Source organism: Wyeomyia smithii, chromosome 1, assembly GCF_029784165.1.
Source record: "Wyeomyia smithii strain HCP4-BCI-WySm-NY-G18 chromosome 1, ASM2978416v1, whole genome shotgun sequence".
Classification (NCBI taxonomy): Eukaryota; Metazoa; Arthropoda; class Insecta; order Diptera; family Culicidae; genus Wyeomyia; species Wyeomyia smithii.
The window spans coordinates 37,302,385-37,321,106 of NC_073694.1; the positions used below are offsets into that span (position 1 = coordinate 37,302,385).

The window sequence follows — 18,722 nt, forward strand, 5'->3', positions numbered from 1 at the left end:
TACTAACTATTTTCATAACATGCTAGAGTTTTGTGATTTACCATAAAGTTGTAGAGCAGAAAATTCCTGATTCAAGAATTGTAAGAGACTTACTATGCCATACAAATAAATATATACAGATAAAAACATTCTGCCAACATCAATTTTTAGTAAACACTAAATTTTAATTCATAAAAATAAGAACAACATTATTGTCTCATTTTTTTTGACTTTTTTTAATGAAACTTGTCATTAAAAATCCAAAACTTTTGGTGATAAGTACAAAAGTGCAATGTAAAATAAATTTCTTCTTGAAAGTTAAGTTTTAAAACAGTTCTTCAATTTCAATTTTCAAAAGAATGACCAAATTCCAGTGATGCAATATGATTCCAAAAGAGATTTCTAATTATAAAGCTCTGACTAATTATAAAGCGACTAGCTTGCAAAATGCATCGGTTTTTGAGATATTTCAAAAACAAATTTGTAAAACTTAAGCTTCTCCAGCAATAAACATAGATTCATTGAAATGAGCTACAATGGTTTGAGTAAAACTCATGCCAAATGCTTGAAGGCCCGGTCAGACTTGAGCCAATCAAACCCAAGCTCACAAATCTAAACTAACGTTTGTGGTAAAAAAATGGACTTTTTTTCAGATGGTGATGAAAAAAAACTAAGGCAGATAGTTGAGTTGGACAAATTCCCAATAAAGGTATGTTGATGTACAATCAACTACGGAAAGATCACTTCCAATTTTTTAATCGTGTATTATGCAACGATAAAAAATTCCTAGAAATATTACATGAGACTTAGAAACATAGTAATTCAGAAAGTGTGGTTAACTTACGTTTAGTATTTAGATCTATCCATTTCATTTATTATTTTATAGGTTACAATCTAGGGTAAGAATTTTTTTAGGCAATTAGAATTAATATTCAGCATACAAATTAGATTTAGGAATAGTATTTACCTAGTAGTATTAATAACATATGTTGAAAATTATTTGGCTTTAATATAATACGCCCTATTTAATGTAATATAATTTTAATAACTTTTACGCACGGCATGTGCAAATTGCTCAACCACTCTTTTCTTAACTTATTGATCGCTTTTCTTCCGTCTTCTGACACTATTGACGTTTCTGCCTTGGATGGGTTGCCAGAAATATCATCCTGTTCAGTATGTGAGGCGCGTCGACCAGGGGGTCATCACACTCCCCCCCGGTATGCCACCCTGGCTTACTTACGCATCGCGTCGAACATCGAGCACTGCCAGCTTGACCATTGGACGTTCATAAACTCCTCCGGATGCTGTTTGAACTGCTGCTGACCTCACCCTACCATCTTCATCCGTGTTAACGGAGATTACACTGCCTTTGGGCCAGCAGTTACGTGGATTTCCGGGGTCTACGATGACCACTATGTCGCCTACCTCGACTGGCTTGACATCGCCGTACCATTTTGTGCGTCTTGTGAGGTCTGGCAAGTAGTCACGAACCCAACGCCGCCAAAAAATATTTGCTTCCGCTTGTGAAGCACGCCAGGAGCGCTTCAACGCCTCGGTACTGTCGTCAAATGATGTTACCGGCTTAAGGCCACTGGATGAACCCAAGATAAGATGGTTTGGTGTTAGAACCGGAGCCTCCGGATCTTCTGCTGGAACGTGCGTTAACGGACGTGAGTTGTAAATGCTTTCGATCTCGATTAACAAATTTCGAAATGTTTCGTCGCTGAGTTGGCGTCGAGGTTGCATGTCTTGCAGATTACGCTTTACGATCTGGATTAGCCTTTCCCATGCCCCGCCCATGTGTGGAGAAGCTGGTGGAAGAAAACACCATTCGGTATGGGGACTGACTATTTCCTGGACAATCTTTATATGATCCAATTCTTGCAGTGTCAGTTCAAGTTCTTTATTTGTTGCCACAAAGTTCGTGCCGCGATCGCTGAATATTTTACGCGGTACACCTCGTCGTGCCATAAAATTGCGTAGTGCCATCATGCATGAGTCTGCGTTAAGCGTATGTGCAATCTCAATATGTATCGCCCGTGTCGTCAGACATGTCACTAGTACACCCCACCTTTTCTCTGATCTTCGTCCCACCGACACAGCGAACGGCCCAAAATAATCCACCCCCACAAAGGTAAAGGGCCTACTGAATGCTGCCAATCTAGCTTCTGGTAGTTCACCCATCATCGGTGCTTGAGGATGCGCCTTTTCGTTCTTACACCTTTGACAGCTTGCTCGCATGCTACGGTAAACAACACGAAGCTTCGGAATTCTATACACTTGTCGCAACTCATTGATCACAGTCTCATGATTGCGGTGGTGATATCGCATGTGATAGTCGCGCACAACAAGCATTGTTATGTGGTGAATTCTTGGGAGGATGATTGGATTTCGTGCATCCATTGTAGCATATTCGCACTGACTGATTCTTCCACGCATTCTCATCACTCGTTGCTCGTCTAGAAACGGACTCATCGTGTAGATCGTGCTCTGTTTCGGGAGAGTCTCCGCTGTGGCGTTGCTGCTCAGGAGAATTTCTATTTCCTCTGGGAAGGAGTCATACTGTGCCTGCCTAATAACACGATGACTTGCTTGCTGTAGCTCTGCGCAGGAAAGGGGGCCAATCTCGCGTTAGACTTTCAGTACCTTGCTTCTACCATTTTTGAGAAATCGGTGCGCGTAAGCTACAGCGCGGATTAGCAGTATTCAGTTACTGAAGTCTTCTACAGGTAAACGTGGTTTTAAAGTAATTCGGTGATGGAGCAGACTAGGTCGTATTTCTTCCGTCGTGGAACCGGTTGTAAACGGCTCGAATGGCCAGTCATCGCTGTTCTGCTGTAAAAATTTTGGTCCTTTGAGCCATCGACTTTCTCTACTAAGGTCCGACAATCGTTGCCACTTTGTTGCTTCATCTGCTACGTTGTCTTTAGAGCTAGCACATCTCCAGTTTGCTATATCGCTGGTCTCCAGGATAGTGCTAACGCGAAAGGCGACGTACTGCGAGTAGCGGCGGTGGTCTGACCGTATCCAACATAGAACATCGCGAGAGTCAGTTCAAAAAAATTTATCGTCCACCTTGAATGATAGTCTGCTAACAACCGTGTTCGCTAGTCGCGCACCAACTACTGCGGCTTGTAACTCGAGCCTTGGAATTGAGACGAACTTAAGCGGCACAACGCGCGCTTTTGCCGCCACAATTGCGCATTCTATAACACCTTTCTGTTGAAAAAGTAGATACACTACTGCTGCATAGCCATCCTCGCTAGCATCGACGAAGGTGTGTAGCTGTGTTCTAGTTTCTGGGGCAATCTGCGTCCGGGAGCGGTAACATCGCTGGATACGGACGTCCTGTACTAACGGCAAAACTCCTATCCACTTCCCCCATTGTTCATGAAGATTTTCCGGAATTTCGTCATCCCAACCAACTCCTGCGCGCCATATTTTTTGTAGCAGGACCTTTTTTTTTTTTTTATATCTGTATGCCTGAAGGGCACTGGGTACTGAAATGCCACTGCGACATTCTTGCTGATTGTCTTTTGTGGCGGGCCCCGATTGCTGTGCACAGGTTACGGATTGTTCGTACTCATTGATGGAGTAGAACTGTTTTGTTGTAAACCTGTACCCCAATTAGGTACAACATAGTTGATGAAACTAATGACCTGCTTGGGATCGGAGCTCCATGCTTGGTATGGAGTTAAAAGGTAACTTCCTAAGAAGTTGTACCTAGAGGAAGCAAGAGCTTCGCAAGAGCAAAGCAAATGCTCTGAACTCTCTGGTTCAGATTTGCAGAATCGGCAGGTGTCGTTCAACACTACGCCGATTTTCTTTAAATGATAAAAAGCGGGACAGTGTCCGGTGAGGAGTCCCGTGATTATCCGTAGGTCACTACGATTTAGACTAAGTAGCTTTCTGGCGGTTCCAGGGTTCGGATAGATAAACTGTTTGCCTTGTCTACAACCCTGTGCCTGTTGCCATTGGGATACTGTTTCTAGCCTTTCCCAAGTTAATAGTTCGCTTTTGATAGCGGAAATGGATGTACCCAGAAACGGCTCGGGACCAATAAACCGCTGAGCTGATCCCTGTCTTGCTAGGTAGTCAGCGTGTTCATTACCCTCGACTCCGCAGTGTCCGGGCACCCAAAACAGAAAAACTGAATTCTGTCGGGAAAGTTCCCGTAGAGTTTCAATGCATTCCCAAACAAGTTTGGAAGCGCATTTGACGGACTTAAGTGCTAGTAGTGCTGCTTGACTGTCCGAGAATATACCGATTTTCGCATGTCTGTAGTTGCGTTGCAGACATATTTTTGCGCAGATATATATGGCATATACCTCTGCTTGAAAAACGGTGGGCCATTTTCCCAGGGAAAACGTATCCCTGATACCGGGTCCGTATATACCAGATCCCGTTAGGGATCCCATTTTCGAGCCGTCCGTATAAAAATTGACGATGCCAGGTGGAAGATTAGGCCCTCCATTGTTCCACATAGAGCGGTTTGTTTCAATCACTCTATATGGAATATCCATGTTGGACCTAACGTCCATCCAGTCGGAGACTGTGGTTTATAGCGGAGTTAGTTTGAACTCCCTAAGTATGCGAAGGTGGCCGATTTGGTCCCCTTCAAGTATGGTTTTCCTCCTTTGCAACCTTAGAGCGCCAAGCTCTGCTTCCTTTTTCACATGAAGATGTAGAGGTAGTAGGCAAAGCATAGCTTCCATGGCTGCAGTTGGAGTTGTTCGCATAGCGCTGGTAACCGAAAGACATGCAAGTCTTTGAACTTTTTTGAGTTTGGCTTGCGCAGTCACTTCGTTCACCTTAGGCCACCACACTAGGGCAGCATAGGTGATTCTTGGTCGGGCAATGGTCTTGTAAGACCAGAGTGCCAAGTCTGGTTTCAGTCCCCAGGTCTTACCGAAGAGAGTTCTGCAGGCCCAGATCGCTGAGATCGCTTTCTTAGCGGCATGATCCAGTTGTGCAGACCAGTTCAGTTTCTTGTCCAGAATAATTCCGAGATATTTGACTTCATTGCTGAAGCCCAGTCTAACTCCACTCAGTATTGGAGGAGTGATGGAGATCGTCCTTCGTCTGCCGAATGGAATTAGGACTGTTTTTAAGGGGTTTATGTTTAGACCCTCCTGTAAACACCATGACATGGTGGTATTCAGAGCCGTTTGCATTCGGCTCGACAGAGTTGCGTCATCTTTACCTCTGACGATGAGGACGATGTCATCGGCGTATCCAATGACCTCGTAACCAAGCTGTGAAAGCTTGTTGAGAAGTGCGTCGACAACTAGTGACCATAACAAGGGCGAGAGAACTCCTCCTTGCGGACACCCCTTGATCACTGACATTGTTACAGACGAATCTCCCAAGGTTGCTGTGATCACTCTGCTAGAGAGCATTGCGTGTATCCAGTTCCTTGAAGTTTGGTCGATTCCCTTATGAGAAAGAGCCGTATCGATTGATGCAAAGGACGTGTTATCGAAGGCCCCTTCAATATCAAGAAAGGCACATAGCGCCGTCTCCTGATAACTTAGGGACTTTTCAATCAACGTCACTAAGCTGTGAAGAGCAGTTTCTGTTGACTTGCCGCTTTGATAGGCATGTTGGTTCCTGTTCAGCGGGGAGTCTTTAAGAAACTCATCACGGATATATTTATCCATTATTTTCTCCATCAACTTGAGAAGCGATGAAGTCAGACTTATGGGTCTGAAAGTTTTAGGTAGGGTTTTGTCCTTTCTTCCAACTTTGGGGATAAACACTACCTTCACCTTCAGCCAGTTATCCGGAATATGGCCCAGGATAAAGCTGGCTCTGAAGAGGTTGATGAGTTCGGACATGATAACTGCGGCCGATGATAGCAGGACCTTTAGGAAGATCAGAAGGTTCGATAGCAGTCCCAGAGGATCGTAAATGGCCATCAGGGTCCTCAGTACCTCTCTCTTGGTTGATCGCCGATCTCCGGATAAAAGACCAATGTCGTGCATTGGCGATAACTTGAAGGTACGCTCGTCCGTTGCAGTCTGCCACCACATGCCTGAAACCTTCTCTGTAGCTAGCTCTGACCCTAGATTAGGGCTCTTCTCGTCGATTCGTTCCTTTTGCAAGGCAGCAAGCACTGCTGAAGAGTTGGAAACCCAGCTACCCATTTGAAAACCGCCCTTGGCTTGAACGTGGCGAACTTCTTGTGCCAACCGAATCGCTTCATTTTCGGTTTCCGCGCTAACCAGCATATCATCCACGTAGTGGTTTTGTACTATTGCCGTTGCTGCTGCTGGGTACTCTCCTGCGTGTTTTTCGGCGTTCAAGTTTTTAACATATTGGGCCCAGCTTGGTGAACAACATGCTCCAAACGTCATCACTTGCATGACAAAGGTACTTGGAGCTACATCTGTTGGATTTTCCTTCCAAAGAAATCGTTGACAATCTTGGTCCTCTTTCGAAATCCACACTAGGTGGAACAATTCCCGCACATCTGCACATATTGCCACTTTATTTGTCCGGAACTTGATGAGCACATAAACAAGGGACGTCAGCAAATCCGGTCCGGTGAGCAGCATTGAATTCAGGGATATTCCGTTGGTTTTCGCCGCTGCGTCCCAAACGATTCGCACCTTGCCCGGTTTTTTTGGGTTGAATACTGGAAAAATAGGAAGGTACCATATTTGTGGTCGGGGTTGGGATAGCTCTTCTTCCGTCAGCTTGCGTATATATCCTTTCTTGCAGTATTCGATGAGTTTCATCCGAAGTATCGACTCCAACTCAGGATCTCTTTTGAGGCGTGATTCCAAACAACGCCAACGTTGTAAAGCCATGGATCTACTATTCGGGAGGCGGAAATTGTCATACTTCCACAGCAATCGAGAAACGTAGTGTCCACTTTCGGTTTGTTTGAAGGATTTCAAAATATCTATTGCTCGTTGGTCTTCAGTTGAAATAAGTGAATATTTCGGTTGGTAAATGCCTACATTTTCGACCGCGAAATATTCGCGCACCGCCGCTTCGTTCAGCTCATCACAAGAGCACCTTTGCGTCTTGTGATACCCAACGAATTCACCGCTCAGTTTTGATCCACCGTGTATGATCCAGCCTAACCGAGTTTTTGTGGCGATCGGCTGGTTAAGTTTACCTTCCTTGCCCTTCAATGGAAACGATAGGTTAGCATTATCAATTCCGATGAGTATACGGGGCTGGACATCTTGGTATGATTCAGCCGGGATACCATTCAGGTACGGGTACTTGTCTGCTTACTCCTTGACATTGACGGTCTGATGAAAGAGGTCGAGACTAGAAACGGCATGTACCTCTTGAAGACGATACCTCTTGTGATTCTTCCCTGTTCCGGAGATCTCAACGCTCAATCGTAATGAGTCTTTTTCTTGGCGACTTTTTCCGCTCGTCCATCGGAGACATAAGGGTTCCAATTTTCCATTCAGTTTAAGCTCTGCTGCTAAAGTGGCATCCATTAGCGTAAGTGATGACCCGTCATCCAGAAACGCATAGGTTTCCAGGAGGAGCTACCCGAAACAGTGTTTCGTTCGTGGACTTTACATGGGTATTACATTGCCATTCGCTACTTTTCGGCACGGAAGATGTCGAAGCATTGTTCTCGCATTGCGTATTTGATGAAGTATTGCTTTCTCATTGATGATTATGCAGTAGTTAATGATGCTTGAATTGGCATCCGTTCTTTCCACAAATCTGTTGAGACTTGCACGCTGTTTTGTGTTTTTTCAAGCATTTCCTGCAAACCCCAAACTCTTTTACGGTTGCCCAACGGGAATTGTATCCGAGCTCAACGAACCGTGCGCATTTTTCTACCGAAGGGCAGCTGGCCTTGCATACTGGACATAATTTCTCAGTCGGAGTTGGTGGAGCTAGTTTGTTGGTTCGAATCGTTCTGTTCTGCTGACCATCGCTTGCTTGACCCGCATGTGCGTTGAGATAGGCTGTTTCCTTTTTACCACGAGCCGCTCTCGGATCACTGATTGATAGTGTATCAAATGGGCAGACTGCTTCTCATCAGTAATTCTCATTTTCTCTTGGTGGTGTTAGTCTTGGAGTAGAGCGTAAGTTTGGCATAAACCCTGCTCCATTATTCCCTACTTGCTGATCAGTAATCTGCCGACTGTCATTCGGTTGAGTTTGATTAACATCAGCTGGTAATAAGCGCGATCTGTGCACATTTGTATTATTTGACGCACTTAGCCAATCAGATACTCGCCTGCTCGATCGTTCTTTCTCCACATCTGATAACGAGGCATTTTCGTTGGCCATCTCTTTGAGTAGCTCGTGTCGCTTACGCAGGTACTCACGTCGGATCGATTCTTCTGCTTCTTGGATTTTTCTCTCTTCGTGCAAAAGCTGTAACTGCAATTCCAACTGTCTCTGCTTGGTGGATCTTCTGGAAGCTGCATCAGAACACTGGCTCAGGTTATCCTCTACTGCTCGTTGCTGATTTAGCGGAGGATGGTTTGGATGAAGTGACTCTGGCAACTGGTTGCTCGATCCCTCTATTAGAACGGTTGGTTGTGCAAACGGAATTGACTTCGGTGGACCAGTGATCGGTGCTGACAGAATAGGCTGAGTGACGCTTGATAACACTGTATAGCATTGACCCGACATGTTTACCTTTGATATTGGCGCATATGGATTTGACTGGCAAACAGACGAGTTCGCTGGTATGGGAGGCATCGAATAATTCATTTGCGTCGACTGATATAGTGGCATAAAGTAAAAAGGTCACATGAACGAAGTCGGGAGCATAAGCGATTGGGGTGGCATTGGAACATTGGCATTTTTTCCAATCGAAGGGTAAACTGTATTTGGTGGATACAACAAAGAAGATGTGACAGCTATGCTAGCCACTAGGTTGGAAGAGGTACACAACGGTGTTTCATCTGGCGTGATTATGGTACTACGCGTACTTACAGGCAACAATAGGTTCGCCGATACCTTGGTTTTGGCTTGCTGCTCATCTTGGCAAACGGGGCACAGCCAATCTTGATTCTCGACGTCTTGATTTACTCCCACGCAGTCGAAGTGGTACCAATCATCGCACTTGTCGCATTGTACCATACGGGAGTCGTCTCCACCGGTGCAGGCCCTACAGTGTGACGTTTCACTAAAGCTCCCTCCTTCCGAATCGTTAGCTTGTTTCGGCATCGTTATTCGGGCGTGGATATACGAATTTTTTATTTTGTTGATGTACAATCAACTACGGAAAGATCACTTCCAATTTTTTAATCGTGTATTATGCAACGATAAAAAATTCCTAGAAATATTACATGAGACTTAGAAACATAGTAATTCAGAAAGTGTGGTTAACTTACGTTTAGTATTTAGATCTATCCATTTTAATTATTATTTTATAGGTTACAATCTAGGGTAAGAATTTTTTTAGGCAATTAGAATTAATATTCAGCATACAAATTAGATTTAGGAATAGTATTTACCTAGTAGTATTAATAACATATGTTGAAAATTTTTTGGCTTTAATATAATACGCCCTATTTAATGTAATATAATTTTAATAACTTTTACGCACGGCATGTGCAAATTGCTCAACCACTCTTATCTTAACTTATTGATCGCTTTTCTTCCGTCTTCTGACACTATTGACGTTTCTGCCTTGAATGGGTTACCAGAAATATCATCCTGTTCAGTATGTGAGGCGCGTCATCACAAGGTAATTATATTACCTTATTTGCAAAAAAATTCTACGCCCTTGCCTTCCGGCAGTTAACCGGAACATATTCGCCATGGCGGACGAAAACATGCGTGTGTTTTTAAGCTCTATTTTCGTTTTTTTTTCATTAATTCCTCCTCCGTTTTCGCGAAAAAAATGTTGAAATAATTCTTCGCTTTTGTCCAGGAATTCTTGATGGGACGCAGCTGAGAGATGTTGGGCGAATTCGCTGACTTCGGTACCTCATCGATATTCAGCAGCGACCTCCCGGCCAAGTGCATGCAGCGATTTAGCCACTTTTCCCTCGGTCTTCCTCTTCAGCATCCTTTGAAGCTTCTTGTCGCTCAGGGTCGTTGGTCGTCCGGAACCGGGCTTTCTTTCGATGCTCTGTTCGTTGTCCAATAGTGTGAAGATGTTATAGATGCCGGAACGGGCAGATCCGGCGTCCACAAAGTGCCGCACGATGTCCGTTTTTGACGCGGCGGGGTACCGTTCTTCGAACGCGCACACATCTGAACGGAGTAACTTCACTTTTTTCGCCATCACAGTTAGAGTTTGACTGATAGAGCTGTTAAACTTTTTCTGCTAACTCATGGGTTACTATGATTTATGATGCATGAGTAGTTTCGTCAGTGCGAATAAAAGTAAAATCATAAAAAATCGGCATTTTTTTCCATTTTTTTTTTGCAAACGTTAGTAAGGAGGAACAGCAAAATTCTGACTATAAACCGAGGCAATGGTGGACATCGATGGAAAAAGCCCACCGGCGAGGCGAGATCCAGTAATCAGTAGAAGAAGAAGCGCTACCATCTCAAAGCCAAGACAGCTTGGGCGTCGTACACAAATTAAGTAACGCTTAAAATCTAGATTTCAGACCCCCCTTAACGCCCCTCCCCACCTCCACCACTATGCAACGATAAGTAAAGTTCGATATGACTCTCCCTTTAAAGTTACATAACGCTGAACAGCCTGATCCCCCTCCGAAATTTCCAATTTCGAGCAAACATCACAGTAACGTAACTGTCTCTACTACCCATTCCTCCCCCCTACGTAACTATAAGTAACGCAGACTTAAGCCCCCCCCCCCTTCATGCGTTACGTTATTTGTGTACGACGCCTTGCGAGGAATATGAGTACCATTCCAGGCCGGGTTTTTGGGTCTTAACATTGCATTACTTTAGTGGGCTTAAAGTATGGGTCGTTGACCCCGCAGCTACGTCCCACATGTGTGTAAGTTACTGCTTCGAAACATCGGACGAGAGCGTGAAGCTGGCTAATCTGGGAGTTGTCGGATAGTAAACTCAACTCTATCTTTTCATTGAATTAAGTGAAGAAACTTGCTGCCAAAAGAGTCAAGCTCGTGTTTGAGACCGGTGGGTACTGCATTTTCAAGGTTGATAAGGTCATTGAAAACTGAACCTGAAGGAGGTGCGTTGATGGCAAATACCATACAAGTACTGGGCCCAAGCATGGAAAAGTTCACTCACTAGCAATATTTCATGCAAATGTGTTCTTTGATTTATCAGTTATCGTTCAACTATTTCCACTCGCGTACAAGTTTTCCATAGAAACGCTGCTGATTGTTTTTCGCTTCTAAGAGTTCCGAATACCTTAGAAGGAGACTGAATGATTCAAACACGATAGTATTTATTGTATCCAAGTTCACTTGCATTCAACATTATCGCGAGAAGCTTTGAGATATAATCGCCAGTGATACAAAATTATGAATCCAAATGAACGTTAGATTGCGTTCAATTGTTTGCTTGCCGGAGCAAATAGGTATCATCAATGCTTATAGAAATTGTAGCATGGTTCATTAGCATCTGATACTTGAAATCACCAAGAATCATCGTGGTATATCACGATGAAAGCACGACGTGGAGTAGCCGAATTACACCTACAAGCAACCAACATTTGAAAGAATCATTGCGATCGCTTGAGTGCAATCGTTTACGATTCTTTCGTGAAACACTCGCTATATGTTGCTCGCTCCGCCTAAAGCAGGCAATACTGAAACAAAATCATCAAAAAAAGCTACCATATATTTCTTTGCTCTTAGTTGTCTCTTGCAAGCTTAAGAATGTGTAACTTTTAATAGCGATGGTTTGCTAGGATTGAAAGCTTATAAATAGCACGTTCAGAAATGATACCCGAATGATTGTTATGCGATACGAGTTTTTCCATCCTTGACTGGGCCAAAGCTGTAAATACGACCTGTAGATCCGTCTACCATTAAAGCCATTATAGGACACAACGTTCGAGTTCTGGATTGAAAACCAGCTCGATCCCAGCCACCTCAAAATTTTCGGTTGGAACTTCGATAGCTTCTCGCGAGTAGATTTCACGCGAGAATCGGTCGAAGTTCGAGTCGACATGCAAGAAAATGCTGTTCGTGGGCTGTTCCAGGCACCAATGATGTGGACACGCACAAATTGGTCACGGATAGAGACTACCGTTTTCTGACACCTCGAGAGGTTCGAAAAATCTTCTCAAGGAAGAATCATTTCATATTTATTTTCGGAAGTTTTTCCTACAAATCGTGCTGATGGCGTTCTTATTTAACATCACCTTATGAAGACGATGGTGACGTTCCGTCTGAGGACTCAGACAGTGATGATGATGATGTCAGTGAGAGCATGGTGCAGAGGTACAGTCAAATGATTGGTTTGCCAATCCAGGAGTACCTTGAGGGAAGAGATCAAACCGTTGCAGGAGAATTCTACTTGGAAAATGGTTACTTTGCCCTATGATCGAGAGCCCGTAGGCTGCAAATGAATGTTCAAGAGAAAGTTGGATGGTAACAACGAGATCTCGCGATACAAGACCAGAGTGGTCACACAAAGATTCAACCTGAGATACAGAATATACAGGACGTTTCATTATGTCTAAGCACGATTTAACATACCCCTGCTCAGTCCGTATGACTTTTAGATTGCCGATCGCCACTGTGTGTTATTGTTTACAGTTCAACTTAGAATTCTGTGTATTATGAGCGTCAGTTTTCATTACTTTCGAGACATTGCGAAGTATTTTCCCGGAAAAACATAAAATGATCGTGCACAAATGGTGTACTCTCCCTGACGTTTCACTGAGTCAATTGGCGAAAATAGACGGTGTAAACATTGGAGCGGTTCGAAACGCGTTTCGGAAGTATGGTGAAGAATGCAACTTTCAGGACAATCCGAAATATGGGCGGAAACTAGGTCCAGTAGATCAGCGGTTTTCAACCTGGGGTACGCGTACCCCTAGGGGTACTCGAAAGCCTTCAGGGGGTATGCGAAAGAGAAATCAGTTATGGCGGACCAAGCAAGTTTTCTTTATAATACTCCATTTGTTGTTCAATCTTGCTCTTAACGTGAAACGGTATGGAACCCAACCCTGGGATCACCGATGGCTTCCTCCTGCATACTACCGAATTTTTGGAATGCGTCATAAAATATCGTTAACTAATCAGTCTGTGCTGAAGCTTATGGGCAGTCTTTGATCGAAAATTTACCCATTGGCTCACGAGACCCAAACTTTAAAATTAATGCACTGTATCAGAAGACCTTAGAGATAAAAGTGAAAATTTAGTTTGAACTTAAACTGTGTTTATACCATTTATTTGAAATCGTGCGAGTATGGAACAATTGGATCATCAAGGTTCTACGGAGTTTGGGGTACATATTGTCGGAAGCAGATCCTTTCCACTTGGCAGAGCGGCATGGCCGGCTTGGTGACATACGAAGGATGTTTCCACTGATAGCAAACGAACATTCGGCCTAAGGCGTTGTGAGGTGTCGGACATTGGGCCTAAGTAAGTAAAAGTGAGTAGGGCCGCTCCCATCACCCAAATGCACTAACCTATCCAACTGGTCGCACAGCTGAGGATATGAGTCGGAATACGCTTCTATACCGCGATATAGGGCACCTGGCTCAAGCTCTTTAGGTAAAGTCGAGTGACAAGGTGAGGTGTTAAACGAATGCAGGGGTCTTCTTCCCGTAAAACCTGGCAGGCCTTCCTGCACGTTCCGCGTTTATTGCCTGGTGGAAATCAGACAGGACTAGGATCAGATGTCCACTCTGGAGTTACATCGGTTGGCTAGGAAGGTGACCTAATTAACTAAAATGGAAAGGTACACAAAAGACAAGGAAGGTGACGCGCTCATACTCAAAACTAACGGGTCTAAGTACCCCGAGGTTTTGAGGGCTATGAGATGAGATGCCCCGCTTAAAAAATTGGGTGAGAACGTTCGAACCATTCGTCGATCTCGTACCAGCGAAATGATCATAGAAGTCCGCAGAGAAGGGGAGCGAAGGGAAGCTACTTACAAGGAGGTTGAACTACCTTAGTGTTGGGGAAGTTCGGGCCCTCACCCTGGAGGTTACTCTTCAGCTTGAAAACCTGGACGAAATCATCGAGGGATGTGACATTGTACAAGCCTATGAAAAAGAATACAGGGTTACGGTAGCCGTAGAGGCAATTCGCCTCCGAAAAGGTCCCTTCGGTACCCATGTTGCCACCATAAAGCATCCATCATCCGAAGTAAGCGAAGCTCTAAAGAAAACCAAGCTTAAGGTTGGTTGGTCGCTATCCCCGCTGGGCATCCTCCAGCAGCCCGATGTTTGCTTCAGGTGCTTCGAGCTATAAGTCGTGGTCCTGTAAAGGGCCAGCTTATGTCGACGCTGCGGTGGTGCAGGCCTTAAAACGCGGGACTGCCGGGCACCTTCCAAGTGCTTAGTATGCATCGGTAAGCGGGACGCTAAGCATGTCACGGGAGGCCCCTAGTGCCCGGCTAGCAAGCAGTCCACTAAACCGCAGGCCTGAGGGTGACACAATCAAACCTGAACCACTGCTATACCAAGCAGCCACTGAGTCGTTGTCGAGCATAGCCATCGTATCGGACCCCGTATCGGATAAGTCCGGGACTGGGGCCCTATGGACGACAGACGAGTTCTCTGTTCAGGAGATTGTGTCGACTTTGAATGAGGGCTACTTTGTTGCCAAGGTGGACGGGGTATTCCACTGCAGTTGCTGTGCACCACCGCGTTGGTCTACAGAGACGTTCACTCAGATGGTCGATCGTGTAACCGTGGAACTTACGGTCCTAAAGTCATTGGTGGTGGCGGGTAACTTCAACGCTTGGGCTGTTGAGTGGGGAAGTCGTTGCACTATCCCGAGGGGCCAGATCCTGTTGGAAGCTTTGGCGAAGTTCCTACAGCAACGATGCAGAGTCGATCATCGACGTGACATTCGGCAGCCCAGGACTGATCAGCGGATAGCCTCACTAATAGCGGCCACCAGTCGATCAGTTACTTGGAACTTGGAAACGAAGCGGCAAGTGACGAGTAGGATCACTCCAATCATTCGCGGCAGAAAGACATCGCACTTTGATGCCTATGTATAGGCGGAAATAATAAGTTGGGATTTCGAAGGAGGAAGGAGGATCCCCGAGTGCTGATCAACTCATTGCTACACTATCATGCGACTCTACGATGCCTAGGTCTTGTCAGCCTAGAAAAAGAAGGACATCACTGACGGAGGATTCAAATCCGCTAAGGTAACGCCTAAGAGCGCAATAAAGGCCAGTAAACCACCCTCACTAACACGCAGAGAATCCTGAGTTAGAATCCCCAGGATACCTTCAACTCGGTGACGGAATCGTGAAAGAAATCGCAAACACGATCCGGAGGATTCCCACTCAGGTTTCTTATTCAAGAATTCTAGAGCCATATACAGGGCATTCCTGAGGATTCTTTTTTCAGGAAGTAACGTAATTTGTGTACGACGCCCAAGTAGAACCGTCAGCTAGATAGACAAGGTGCTGCAGATGGTAATCCTCAACAATCTAGTGTGTTTCACCAAGTGTGAAAGCGGTTTGTCAAGCAACCAATTCAGCTTCCGTAAAGGTGAGTCCACGGTGGATGCTATTCACTCCGTCACCAAAACGGCCGAGGTAGGACTCCAGCGTGAAAGGTGCAGCATTCACTATCTTCACGCTAGACGTGAGAAACGCGTTCAATAGCGCCAGCTAGGACTCTATAGCCTGCGCTTTGGAGTCTTAGAGTGCGGGTGCCACTGTACAAGGTTCTAGAAAAATATTTTAGAATTGAGTGCTGATTTACAAAACACTTGAGGGTCAGAAATGCATACCAATCACCGCAGGTGTACCGCAAGGTTCCATTTTGGGTCAGGTATTGTGGAATGTTATTTATCTTGGAGGCTTCTCCGATGATACTATGAATAAAAACTACACTTTCAAGCTTACTCCCACGCGAAATTAGCTGTAGTAGTGTTGCAGGAAAAATTCAATGGTAAGCCGTTCGTCAAACATTCTATCAGTTTGGAGTGAATAACTTTTTCTACAAACATCGTAGCGCCATGCGGTCTTCAGAAGACTTTTTACCTGGAAAATTGTATCGATAAAATTTTAAAAGCCAACTGGACATCTCTAGAGAATAATTTTTGAAAAAGTGGATTTTCCCATATAAAATGGTATGGAAAGTTTAAAAATCTGGTGCAAAAATATAGTAGGGGAACTGCTCCGTTATTCATCTCAGCACGTATATTCATCTCATTCAACATGTAAACACAATTGAAAACAAGAAAAAACGCATATTTTCTTCTTAAACCAAACTGATAATCCATGGAACGGATTCTTCTTAGTTCACTTTAGATTCCTCATAAAGTATAATCCTCAAAAACTCACTTAAAAGCACTAAATTTAATATTATAGTCGGGCATCTGCACTCAAAAACTCATTTAATTCAATCACCTACCTCAGAAAACTAAATCCGCGCATCGTTCTATACGGCTACAACGGGACTCGTTCAGCAGCCAACCAAAGTTTTTTTCATCACTAGCGGACCACTTTTTATTTTAATCACTAAACAAAATCACTTACTACACTAAGAATACTTTAATCTTTGAAATGTTCACCTCAAATTTCCTAAAACAAGCTTGAATTAGCAGAAATATATGAGATGAATTTCTACAATTCCTAAATTTCAACTGTATGTATTTTCATCTGTTTTCACTGTGTTGAAGAAAATCAAGAGTTGCCAAATCAGTTCCTGTTAACACGAAAAAATCATACTGAAAATGTTGAATTATTCCGACATAATTGAAATAAATCTACAGCACTGTAGTGGTTACCTAGGTTACCAATTTTAAACGTAAACAACTGCAGCGGATATCTAGGTAACCTACTACGACGGGCAACGGCTACGTTCATTCATGATAATGTGTTTCATTCATGATTAACAGTGTGATGAATATGGGGGCGTCGTAAGATGAATAGTTGAGCAGTGATTCAAGTTTTGAGATGGATATGGAAGCGTTGTGAAAAATGGTTTCGTTTTACAAAATTCAGGATAAATCTAGCTAATTTTACTCAATATACAATGCTGTACGATTCCATAAGAGTACGTAAGCATATTTAGTTTATTTGTTCGATGATTTCGTGAAATATTGGTGTTCAATCCGTATATGCTTCTTGAATATCGGCTTAATGAGATGAATAATGGAGCAGTTCCCCTACCACCGATCGATCTGAAAAGTTACACGGTTGTTACAGGACCCATAAGGAAAACGAAAAGTGCATGGTAGCTAGAATTTATTTTTTGTCCCACCCTACTGTACAGGTTTGGGCACCCACGCCATGTATCCGCAGTGTGCGGGTGAGGCTTTTTATAGGTCCCCGTTTCGCGCAGGCGAGGGGCGAATCATTGAAACTTTGATCGTACGTGGATGATATGCCGATCACTTGTCATGACGAAGCGGAGAACAACAAGATGGAGGTCATTCTGAAAGCGCACTTTATAATAACCTGTCTAAGAGACAACTATCTTTGAAATCGAATTTAACCCTGAAAAGATAATCATATTTTATATGCGTAAAAAAATAATCAGTCGTAAAATTGACTCCCGACTTTCAAGTGATTAAAAATGCTACTTTTTCTTCATGAATTATCGATTAATGATCATTACGGTGTTAGCACATCGATAAATAACAAAAACTACAATTTAGGTGTTATTATTTCTTCATTGATTAAGATAAAACGAGGAAAAACTGACGCACTCTTAGCAGAAAAGAGCGCAACATTGCTGAAACCGAGGAGCCAAGGAGTTTGCAGGAATATTCCTCTTATAATCGTATGATTAGCGGATGCGAGGCCATCTCAAATCCCAATGAACCCTGGTTATTCGAAGGTACAGCAAATAGGGGAGGATAAAATTACACGGAAGGACGACCTTCGAAGCGGTGCTTGGAGTTGCGGTGAACATGAAACCGATAGGTTTTATTCCAGAGCAGTCATGAAACAATTTTTTTAACCAATTCTTATGTCACCAATGTAAACTAGATAAAACCCTGCTGTCTTTATTTTTATGAATATCAATGTAATATTCGAATGAGGTACCGATCACAGAAAGACTTGTTCGTCACTTTTCAAATCATACTGAATGAAATTAGGATGTTCTACTATATCACCTGTACCTCATTTTCCCCACAATTCCCAAGCAAAACAAACGCTCCTAGATACGCAACAGATGGCACACGGGCTGGAGACAAACGGTAATTAATTAATTACCACTGCGGAGGTCAACGACCGTGACGGTGACAGCCCACAATCCAAACCACCATGAAAACAGGTGTGACAAAATAAATTCAACTCTTTTTAACAACCGAATTTTGTTTACTCTTAACCATATCATTAACCTCAACTTGTTTCTGGAAATGTCGTTCAACTATTTTTCCAAGACGCAGCCACGGCTTCCAGTGACCTTTTCGTTTGTCATTCTCAGTAATGAGGGGCAGGTGTGGGTTGGCACTATCAAATCGCAACCACGCATGTTACTCTAATGGGTTGAAACAAAAAAAAATTAGAAGGGATGTTTGTTTTCCCACCATTATCCTGTTCCGTTGATTAATTCACTCGCATCGAATACCCAACCAGTCAGAGTTTCTCGCGCAGATGATTGCGGTAATTTTACCCCTAATAACAAGTAACCTCCAGCGAATTATCGCTGGCCTGTGATCTTCCGGCGGGGCTGGCGAAACGGGGCCCGGTTTAAA

At 43.8% G+C, this 18,722-nt stretch overlaps 1 protein-coding gene across 1 annotated transcript; it reads right to left on the reverse strand.

Moving 5' to 3' along the window:
• Nucleotides 1-1,218: 1,218 nt before the first annotated feature.
• LOC129716699 (uncharacterized) lies at nt 1,219-8,604 on the reverse strand. The gene is made up of 6 exons (XM_055666533.1): nt 8,204-8,604; nt 7,732-7,963; nt 5,847-7,118; nt 3,102-3,438; nt 2,697-2,999; nt 1,219-2,585 (listed from the first exon to the last, which is right to left on the reverse strand). Exons 1-6 carry the CDS (start codon nt 8,602-8,604, stop codon nt 1,219-1,221), a joined length of 3,912 nt encoding a protein of 1,303 aa, XP_055522508.1.
• Nucleotides 8,605-18,722: the final 10,118 nt, after the last annotated feature.

Bases quoted from the DNA above. Each gene is read 5' to 3' on its own strand.
- LOC129716699 (XM_055666533.1), bottom strand. From the start codon at position 8,604: ATGTCGGGTCAATGCTATACAGTGTTATCAAGCGTCACTCAGCCTATT. The intron at 7,964-8,203 runs GCGAGTATCTGA...ACTATCAATCAG, and splicing joins GAGAAAGAACGATCGAGCAG to TGATCCGAGAGCGGCTCGTG. The intron at 2,586-2,696 runs GTAACTGAATAC...TTTCCTGCGCAG, and splicing joins TTTACCTGTAGAAGACTTCA to AGCTACAGCAAGCAAGTCAT.